Source organism: Fundulus heteroclitus, chromosome 11, assembly GCF_011125445.2.
Source record: "Fundulus heteroclitus isolate FHET01 chromosome 11, MU-UCD_Fhet_4.1, whole genome shotgun sequence".
In the NCBI taxonomy this organism is placed as follows: domain Eukaryota; kingdom Metazoa; phylum Chordata; class Actinopteri; order Cyprinodontiformes; family Fundulidae; genus Fundulus; species Fundulus heteroclitus.
The window spans coordinates 14844560-14855717 of NC_046371.1; the positions used below are offsets into that span (position 1 = coordinate 14844560).

At 39.4% G+C, this 11158-nt stretch overlaps 1 protein-coding gene across 4 annotated transcripts in view; it reads left to right on the forward strand.

Moving 5' to 3' along the window:
• LOC105916240 (phosphatidylinositol-binding clathrin assembly protein) overlaps positions 1-7404 on the forward strand; it is a 48620-nt gene extending 41216 nt beyond the window's left edge. For all 4 annotated transcript variants that reach the window (XM_021309554.2, XM_021309552.2, XM_012850631.3 and 1 more), the window contains 3 exons: positions 162-218; positions 317-436; positions 6865-7404. In XM_021309554.2, coding sequence (XP_021165229.2) covers positions 162-218; positions 317-436; positions 6865-6879 — 192 coding nt within the window. In that variant the 3' untranslated portion in view covers positions 6880-7404. The remainder of the gene's footprint in view (positions 1-161; positions 219-316; positions 437-6864) is intronic.
• Positions 7405-11158: the final 3754 nt, after the last annotated feature.

Genomic DNA, 11158 nt, shown 5'->3' on the forward strand with positions numbered 1-11158 from the left:
GTATGTTTAATACCTGCTTAAAGGTTATTTTCGTAAGGTACTTTTAATCTGACAAATGAGCCTCATCAGAACGCATATTCTAATTTATTAAACATGACTGTATAGTTTTATAGGACTAACCACATAAAATTATATAGATCATTTATTTATTTTCCCTACAGGCTCCAGCGCCAATGGCTTTTCCTATGACGACACCCCAAGTGCCTGTGTATGGAATGGTAAAGTACAACGCTGTGAAACATACAGAAGTAACATGTTCATAAAACAAATACTAAAATATGTCCATCCTGCTGTTCTCACCTGTTCTCGGGACCAGCTCCCTCCTCAGATGAGTCATCAAATGGGAGGCGTTCCCATGATACCCCCGCAGCCTGTCATGTACAACCAGCCTGTCCTGAGACCCACCAATCCTTTTGGACCCATCCCGGGTACACAGGTAATACAGACACACATAGACGTTGTTAAATTCATGCAAATTCAACGTACTCTATCAACAAGTAAGGCACAAAGAGGCCAACCCTCCAGAGGAAAATTATTGTAGGGTGAAGACTATTTTAGATAACTTCAAACAATACTCAAAAAAATTAAAACAAGGCAGACGTTGGCTGTGCAAACCCTTATATTCACTGAAAATATCAAACAATAATCAAAGTTTAAAGTCAATCTAACGGCGCATAAAACAAGTCTGCAAACTTCCTCTGACAAGGACACTAGAAATATGCCTTATGTTAAAGAGAAATGTAAAAAGATATTTTCTAAATATGTTTCTTGAGGGCGTTGAGGGCAGGTCTTTTTTTTTTTTTTTTTTTTGCCAGTAATGATGTTCCACTGTTGCTGGCAGGCATTACATTTCCTGCATGAAGACATGGCATGGTTTTACAAACTTACAGCGTCACACGGCACACATTTTTTTTGCATCATGACCTTCTTACAGTTTAAAGTCTTTTGATGATGCTAGAGAAAGTACCACAGACAAAGGAAAAAAGGTGCTCTCCTACGTAAAAATGCTAAAAATGAAAACTGGGCTTGGAAGCATTTCCAGACACGAAAAGCTCTGTAAAAAAAAATAAAAATAATATATATATATATATATATATATATATATATATATATATATATATATATATATATATATATATATATATATACCAAAAAACTATCTAAAGGAGTAATAGATTTCCCTTAATTAGTAAGCATCTAATTGCATACCTTACAGAAATGTATGTCATAAAAATACAAGACTTTAAAATCAGATGGAAATTCAATTATTGTTGGAGCAAGGCACAGAATCAAAAAAAATAACCTATTAGTAATTGTTAATATTTAGTGAATAATTTAGACATAATTTAAACCAGCATAAAACTTATACCTTCATAAATAGAAATTCTGAAGGGAAATACGAAGGAATATTTGGAGTAATACCAGATTAAAGGTTTAATTCTATCAACACTTCCATTGAAGGACGTAGCTACAAGTTTAACTCCTCCTGGCCAGTAGGTGGCAGACATCACGCTTGCCCGCTCTCATTCCAACCTTCAACTTTACCGGTTGCCCGCTGGCTACCAGGTCAAATAGAATTATCATTAGCATAATGGTTAGCATTAACAAACATTTAACTTACCTATTCAGAAGGAATGTGGCAACCTCTGTGTGGTTTCTGAGCCCCTTTGCTTCCTAAATTCAGCACCATAGCTCAAAAGCTTGACTGATGTTCATCCTTGTATTGCTTCTTTTTTGGTCCACTTGAATCTGAAATGTTACGCAGAGAAGAATCCATTTAGAGCTCTTACAACAACTGAGCTCTGCGTCATGTGATTTCAGTCTACTATTCCCATTGGTGCAGAATCCTTTGGTCTCAACGTTAGCGCCGTAACCAGAAGTAAATATTTATGTATTTTGGACCCATCAAAATTTCCAAAACAATTATTTATATAATATATATTTATTTTTCAGTAAAATGAATACTTGTATCCTGCACCACCCTAGACATTCTGTGGTTGTAAAAAAAAAAATTATGTATCGTTTTGATGAAAAAGCTGTAGCTATTTTAATATCTTTAATATCTATTTCTCTCAAATTTAAACACAAACCTTGATAGATAATTTGGAGTTCAAAATGTCTTATTTAGGTTACATCCACGCAGAGTCGAACACTGTATATCCCCACAGAAAAGCTTGAGCATCAAGATAAAACCGGATGAAGGCGGAGGTGCTGTAAAAGGTGTTGTAATACCAATGCCACACCAGTGAGTGGCGCCGTAATGCTGCTACAGAAGTGAAGAATTAGAAGAAAAGAGGAAGCGCAGGGAGAAACAACAAACGCAGGACAGATAATAAAGCCGGAGGAGCAAAATGTGTTAGTGTAAAATCCACAATAAATTGAATAGTGTCCGACAACCCCAACTCCAAAGTCCAAGGTTTGGCCTGTTATGTGGATAGGGGTGTCCAGATGGAGCCGTAGTTGGGGGCAGATTAAGTCTTATCCACTCTGGCAGCCGGGTTTACGGCCACTTCGTCTGGAAGCAGTCGGTTTGGCCAACCAAGATACAGCCAAACCTGGCTTCGAGTGGATGGGGCCTTAGAGGACCAGCAGTATCAGGGGCCAGAAAAAAGCCAGAGATAAACTGATAAAGAGGAAATCTTACTTCTGTATCATTCCTCAATATACCAGACTGGGTACCTGGACCAACAGTTCTAAACAATATCCATCCATCCATTTTCTGACACGCTTAATCCCTCATGAGGTCGCGGGGGGTGCTGGTGCCTATCTCCAGCGTTCACTGGGCGAGAGGCGGGGTTCACCCTGGACAGGTCGCCAGTCTGTCGCAGGGCAACACAGAGACAAACAGGACAAACAACCATTCGCACACATTCATACCTAAGGAGAATTTAGAGAAGCCAATTAACCTAACAGTCAGGTTTTTGGACTGTGGGAGGAAGACGGAGTACCCAGAGAGAACCCACGCATGCACAGGGAGAACATGCAAACTCCATGCAGAAAGACCCAGGGGTGTACTCGAACCCAGGACCTTCTTGCTGCAAGGCAACAGTGCTACCCACTGTGCAGCCCAGTTCTAAACAACAGTTCTGGAATAAACATGCCCCCCTTCCCCAGGGGCCATGGGAACATTTAGATTATGTAGCATGGATTGGAGAGTCAAAAGGGGTGATGCACACCTACAGGGCATTTTCCCAGGACTGAGCTCCGTGCCATGATCTGCATACACACTGTCCAAATGCATCAAGGGCTTAAAATACAAGCAAAATATTTGTGCGCCCTCCTGAACTTTTCTTGATCAGAATATATTGATAAACATATTTTACAGCTCTGCCCTGCAGTAGACTGGCGACCTGTCCGGGGTGTACCCCGCCTCTCACCCATTGACAGCTGGAGATAGGCACCAGCAACCCCTCGTGACCCGATGAGGGATAAGCGTGCATAGATAATGGATGGATGGATTTTACAGCTCAGTCACACACTAAAAGATGATACGATGTCTCCGTTCCTATCCCTTACAGTTCACAATGGTTTGGGGTGTATCACTACCTTCTTCAATTTAAATCCCATATTTGGTGGTGGAACCGTTCTGTTTATCATGAATGGTAGAAAACAAAAGCATAAAAAATAAAACAGCAAGAGCTCTGAAAATAAGCGCAATCAAAAAGAGGTTTTAATCTTGTCAGTCCATCAATCTGACTCTCTTCTGAGTCAGCATTCAGAACTCACAGAACTGGTGATGGTTTTGAAAAGTGTTGGTCATGTCTCATTAGATAGCCGTCAAGGAAAATAGATTCTACAATTTCTTCAGACCCTGTTGTTTAATTTCTTGGTTGAGAGACTGTTCTAAATCCCTGCAAGGTTGCTAACACACCATCCCTCTAAGAAACAAATTCAGTTATATCAAACGCGATCTAAATTTTCTATCGGGTCATAAACTAATTATGGATCATTATAAACCCTTATTGAGGTCTGGTAGAAGAGGATCATTAATTATTTGACATGTATTCACATGGCACCTAAATAAAACATTTCTGATCATAAAAAATGCATGTTCAGACAGTCTGGGGCATCATCTGTAGAATAGCGCACGTCATGATGAAGGCCTGCTGCAGCAGTCTTGCTGAGAGTATTAAATGTGTGAAAATGTGCAAAAAGTTAGAATTCTTAGCCTCCATAACACCACAACACATACAGTTATTGTTGGAAAGTAAAGAAGCACTACCCATTACTGTTATTAGAAGGATTGCTATTTTAAATCTACATTTAACAAGCTACAATGTTTACAGAAGGATAGCTACTTGAGCAGATAGCTCGACTAACCAAGTCGCCATCAATTTGTTATAAAACTTGCTATGAAAAAAAATTATCAAAAGGGTTAATACCCCAAACAAGATTGTCTAATGGAAAATGAAATGACTACGATGTTAATTCTTGTTTTTGCTTAAATATCTGCATCACAATCGAAAAATGGCATTGATTTACCTGAAATCATGTTATAGTAACACAGCAGTACAAATAATTGTTAAAGTGTAACTCAACCCAAACATCAACTTTTTTTGCAGATAAACTGTGTAAACTGGACCTATGGGTGCTACCTTAATTGACGGTGCAATTTCCTTACATACAAACTACTTTAGTTCACCAATGTTTGACTTAAAACCATCTCGGTGTTGCCCTCTTAGGCTTGAACGGTGGCTATTGCAGTTGAATTTTTCTATTGGCTCAAACGGCACCTGCTTTCCTCATCATAGCCCGGTGTAGGTACCAGATTGACTCGGGTGGTCAGATCGACTTGGGTCCTGCGCCTTTTGATGACGTCACAATACATAATTGGTTTAACATTTGCACAATTGCGCAAAACATTGTGATTGGTCTGGACAGCTTACTAAAGTAAGTATAGCGGGGTGTAGGTTTTATTCGAGAGCGGGATTGCGGTTGGTAAACGGACAATTTTACGAAGAAATTCTCCATGGTCCCTGCGCCTTCCGATGACGTCACATTATGGCAACGCCACTCAAACAAACTACATTGAGCCCGCGGTCTGCATTTGTAACGAATCAATTTTATTTAGTTAATTTAGAGGTTTCTTTTTTCTCAAAAGCTTCAGGCTTAAAGATGAACATAGAAAATGTATAATAATCAACCCACTTTAATTGATAAAAATGAGGTAAAATATTTAGATATAATGATTAGCAAGGACCACACTGGAAATTATAGAACAAATATTCAAGGCATTTTACAAAAAAAAATCAACAAATATTTGACTGTTGGCTCAATTTTTGGAAGAATATTGTTAACAAAAACTGAAGGGATAGCCAGATTAATTTATCCAGCATATATCTTAAATATACCAAATATTACAATAAAAAAATTATAAAATTCATCACAATTTCATCTGGAATAATAAAAAACGTGATCAGAAAGAATGACATAGTAATATCAGTAGAAAAAGGAGGAATAAACATTATTGATTTTAAAGTGAGGAATGTCGTGATTAAATTAAAGTGGCTGCCGACGTTTATTAAAAATTAAAAGAGTTTATGGTTTATTTTCCCTTCACAACTTTAAAAAAAAAAAAATTGGAGGAAGGAAATTTCTCTTAAGATGTTACTTTGATCCGGCAAAATTACCGATTAAATTGTCAGACTACCACAGAAGCATTCCAGAAAGATGTTAAAAGTTTTCATGCCTCGATTAAGTTACTGGAAAATAACCGTAAATTAACAAAATAAAATTCATTTGTAACAAATGGAGACCGCTGGCATAATGTAGTTTGTTTGAGTGGATTTGCCACATGTTGACGTCATCGGGAAGCGCCCGAGCCAATCTGACCACCCGAGCCAATCTGGTACCTAAACCGGCTTTTTGGCACTAAAGCATCTCCAACACGTTCTACCTTCCCCACACTTAGCCCTGCCCCTCATGGTCTCTTGACACTGCCCACATTGACGGTATTTTTCAAAATTTGTCTAGGAATGGGTTATGCTTCTACAACAGGGTGAGTTACACTTTAAATTTGTTATATCATGTATATTTTTGTTGAAAAGTTTTGTAAACACCATGATTTTGTTTGAATTTATTCAAAATTATCCCTTGGTGAGAATCACTTTCCCGCTTTGCTTGTATATGGCAAAAAGTTACATTTCCTGAAGCACTGGAATAATAAAAAATGTTGATGCACTGCGTATAGAAAGAAAGCATATTGATAGAATAGAAATCATATTGATCGATATCGATAATTATCAAAAAATTAAAAACCTATATTTTAAGTGCAGCCCTGGGTATTTTTTGCTGATGCTTAATGACCTATTTTTAGATAAAGAACACACAAACATTGAATTTAATAACAACCCTTTATGCGACCAGCTTTTTACCAAAAGGGCAAGCTTTTATTTTTTTTGTTTTATTTTATTTATTTATTTGAAGGAAAAAAAGAAAAAAAAAGGTCAAGCTTTTAAAAAGAAAAAAGAACACACACTCTCTGAATGCTTTGAAGGGGGCGGGGCTTAGTGACTGAACGTTCCTGGGTCTGCGTATGTGATTGGTTGGGAGGATATTATGACTGCACCACACGTCTATCGACTGATATATATTGTTGAATTATCGTCCGGCCCTATTACATATTATAATAATAACAAAATAACACATGCGAGGTTTCTGGTGAGTAATAACTAAATAGTAAGACTGCTATGATTTCTAAGAAACGACATTTTGACATGCTCAGGAATGGGTTATGTTACGTGCCTATGAAAAGCTGCTTTCCTGGCTAGGAATGTGTTTACATCAACATCAAGTTGCCTGAATGCGCGATGAGTTGTTTTGTTGGAGTGAATTACCCTTGTTTCTCCGTTTTGCCTTCCACAGATGCACTTCATGTAGAGATGATGTTGTAACCATAGCAGCAAAGCTGAGAGAAGAGGCAAGAGAAAGAGATGGAAAAGAAAGAGCTGACGGCAAACACAAACACAGAACCAAATCCAGTGCAGGAGAAGGAAAGAACGGCGAGGGAATGAGAGGAGCAGACCACAGGATTAATAGATGAAATGCTGATGTCAATCCACCGTCACTTCACCCTTTATTTTTCATGTGGCTACTGATTTGTTTGTCTTTAACCCACGAGTGCGACCCCGAAGCATCAGAGGCTCCTGATCAGTTCAACCCAACTCCTCTTTTGTTGGCCTCTTTCAAAAGGCAAACTCAGCCCATGCTGACATTGCAGAGACTGACAGCTACGTGGAAGTTTCTCCACCTTCTCCTGAGCCACTCCTCCTGTTAATAACATACATGAAAACTTACCCGCATCTCTCCACATCCAACACGTGAATCAAACTTGGAGGGCAAACATCTCTTTCTCTGATTCGATCATTTTTCTGGCACTTTACTCAATGTGAATTTTTTGCCAAGGGTGTGTTTTTTTTTTTTTTTTTTTTGCGTAGATGATTCTAGCATCTTGTTCCGACTTGGTTCCTGATTGCTTGTCAACCATCATCTGATATCGCAAGTGATGTGAATGCGTACGGGCGTTTGCTTTAATTTTTTTTTTTCTTCTACATTTCAGCGAGCTGCATCGACATCATTTCTGTTTAAGGTCTTCATTTTTTTTTCTTTCTTAAATGCGTAAAACAATGATTTTTGGGTATGCCTGTGTGATTGTAGATGGACGTAGCTCTTTAAAAGTGTGGAATTTGTGCGTGTGTGTGTGTGAGTGTAAATTATCTTTGGTACCTGATGTCATGACTATATGTTGCCGGGTGCCAATGTGTTACTGCACTGGAACTAACCGATGAAAGCACTGAGCCAGACCCAGCTATTGCATTTGGATGTAAACAGACCTCTCATACTAACTTTGCTACTTTGGGGACATGCTGTACACACTGTTTTTCCTTCTTTGTTGCCCCTTCTGCAACCCGTGCGATATTGTGAAACCACATTAACTGTCTCTTTCACACCTTTAGCCTGTTTAGAAGCTTTCTTCTGCGACACTGTACTTTATTTGTCCACATGGTTTATCTGTATAGTGTTTCTTTTTGCTTTTTCTGGTTGTTTTATAACCTTCTCTTGTATACTTGTACTGCTCTAATAGTGAAATGTAGAAGGGGACTTTCAGTCTAACCAATCAGAAATTGTTTAATTTTCTCCGTGTCCTAAATTTGTTACATTTTAAGTCTTGTTCAACCTCAGACAAAACTTGATTTGGGCAAGCACTCCAGCTCACGTAAAAACCTTTACCCAGAGGACTTGGGCTTTTGTTCAACAAGTCTTAACGTATACAATTAGGACAGCTGAGGGTCGTTGCGAGACGTCCAGCGAATACCCGGCCATCCGAACGCAGCCGAGGGTAGTGTCTTCTGATCGCGACCCTGGTAACGTCTGCAGTGATGGCGCACAGATCAAGCCAGACAGCCCGAGACGAGGAGCCGTAATGAGGCATTAAACGCTAATGTGGATTTTCTGGCAGATCCAAGGTCAAGACAGACGCAGTCTGATAACATATATATACATATATTTATAGCACAAACCTTCGAAGAAGGAACAATGCTCTGCTGCACAAAAAACCTTAAAATCATTGCTGGGATGTACAGTGAAAAGGGGCAATAATCGATTGGGGGTAAAGTCGTTTTTTTCTATTGATTATGTCTGTTCTACGTACATGTACTTTGTGTGTTTGTGTGCACATGCCTTCGCATAGAGATTAACAGGGTCATGTTCCTCGGTTAGAGATGGAAGGTCTCTAAGCGAGATGGTAGCGCGTACTAACTTAGCATTGAGTGTTCTTGTGACAATGTCTGGAGTCTCTACAACACATCAGCTGTAGGTGGCTTAAGGGTCGTCCGCCTATGCCGAGTACAGTCAAACTGAACTCTTCAGACGGCGGGTGATTTCTAACCAAATCTTCAGAGAAGACCAAAAGTACATTAGCGTACTGTGATTTAAGGTTAAGATTCGACTGACATCAATCAGGCTGCCTGCATCTAAGACTCTACTACCAGCAGAGACTTGTGTTAGAAATGATCACCAAGCAGGCAGATGTTCAAAGGTTTCGCCTATTTGACCAAGTTCAGCTGTTGTTACACTCCTCCATCATTCTCGTTGCAGTGGTTTGTCCTTTCTTCAGCTGAAAGCTTTAATCAATGAGCTCCTCAGCCCCACAACTCAACCCATCCTGGGATCTGACTGTTACCGTGTCCCCTCTGTATATAGGTAATGCTGTTCATGTGTTTTTTGACGTGCTCTCTCTCTGTGAACGTGATCAAAGCCCCCATTGGATGACTTACTGTATGTTGGACAAGTTATTGCTGTATCTGTGTTTGAATGGTTGTATTTTTGAAGGTGTCATCATCCAGGGATGGGCGGGTGGGCTTCGGGTCGATGTTTGTGCTCTTTGTGTCCATCTCAAGGTGGAAGTGGGGGTCGGGGGAGGGGGGGATCAAGGGTAAACTATCACAACTGGTCAATACCAAGAGTGTCTTCATTGAAAAAAAGGAGGACAGGACGGGGTCTGTCCTCTTTGAAACAGGAACATTTTTTGCACCAAAGTCATCATCAAAGCGCAGCTTCTTATCCAAGGTCACTAAGGATGGATGATATCAGAACTCCAAGGATTATTTTTTTCCCCTTTTGGTTTGGTTCTTTTATTTTCTAAAGACAAACAAAACTGTCTCTTTTGCATGATTATGTGTCGTCTTTTTATTGGCTTGTGTGCCCGGTAAAAGCATGACCATAGTGTGAACTCACTCTTACCGGTGTGTTTGGAAAATGTTTAAGGAACTTTCTCATTGAGACTTTTTCTTTTTTAATTTTCTTTTTAAACTTACCTCTCGACATTCATCATCAGCTGTTTTACGATGTAGGGTCTGTAACTGTTTGAAGGTTGTTGCCTCGCATGGATCAATGCAACTTGCAAGTAACCCATCAAACTTCAAACCCAGTTACCACGACTGCATCTCTGTAAAACGCCATGGATGTCAACGCCAGTCACCACCTAACTAGCTAGACATTGCAGTCTTGTAAAAAAATTGCTCTTTATTAAAGCGTTGCTATTTTCAATACGTGTGTTTGAATGCTCGCTCCTTTTTCATAATCAAGCCAGCAGTATCTTGAGAGGTCGTGGTTCAAAGTACTGTAACCCGTGTTTGGTCTGGTTCACATTGTGTGGTGTTTCAAAGTGTTTGGGTGTCGTCCTGTCTTTGCCATTAAAAGTACCAAGATCCCAGTCATCCTCCACAATGCAGCGGTTTCCAGAAATCCTTCATTGGAAGCTTTCAGTTTGTTTTCGACTATTGAGGCAAAGCAAATCAGGAAAACTACATTAAGCAACCATTTTACATCAATTACAGTATTTGAAACTCTTACATAAGGGGTGGATGGATAATAATAAACTGTTTTTTTAGCCCAAATCTAAGGAAAACACAGTTAAGCCAAGAATGAGTAATTCCCCAGACATATTTATGTTGTAGGTATAACATTACTTTCATTCAACGAGTAATCTTTCCTTATAGGAAATAACACAGACATCACTTTGAGATTGTCTGAACAGCTTTTTGCCCATTTGAACAGATACTTTGGTGATTTATCTTCGAAGTTGGAAGGCCTTGTCGCCATCTTCCTCCGCAGTTTCAACTTCAAGGCCAGACTTTGGCTGGGCCAGTCGAAACACTCAATGTTTGCAGTCAGAAGAGCAAAGCTGGTAAAACTAGATTTACTGTTTGATTGTTGTTTTATCATTGTTTTGTTGCTTGGTCTGTAGTGTCCTTAAGGTCCCTGAAAGGGGCTTTTTAGATAAAATGTATTAGATTACTTTAAAATTTGCAAGGGATATAAGATAATTTGGGGTTTAACTGCAGATGTGCAAAATCAGCTACTAATGTCACCCGCCGGACGTACGCCTTGCTAGTAGCATGTTGGACCCCCTTTTTAACCTTCAAAAGGATCAATCTGAGAAATCTTGGTCAATGACATGATGGTATCCCAAAAGTGCTCTGTTGGGTTGAAACATGGCGACTGTGGAGCCCACTGGAGCTCATGGTCAAGAAAACGGAGATGATTTGAGCTGTGACATGGCGCGTCATTCTACTGGAAGAGGTTTTCAGAAGATGGATACACTGTGGCCATAAAAGGATAAACATGCTTTAGAAACAATATGTTCAAAGTATACCAA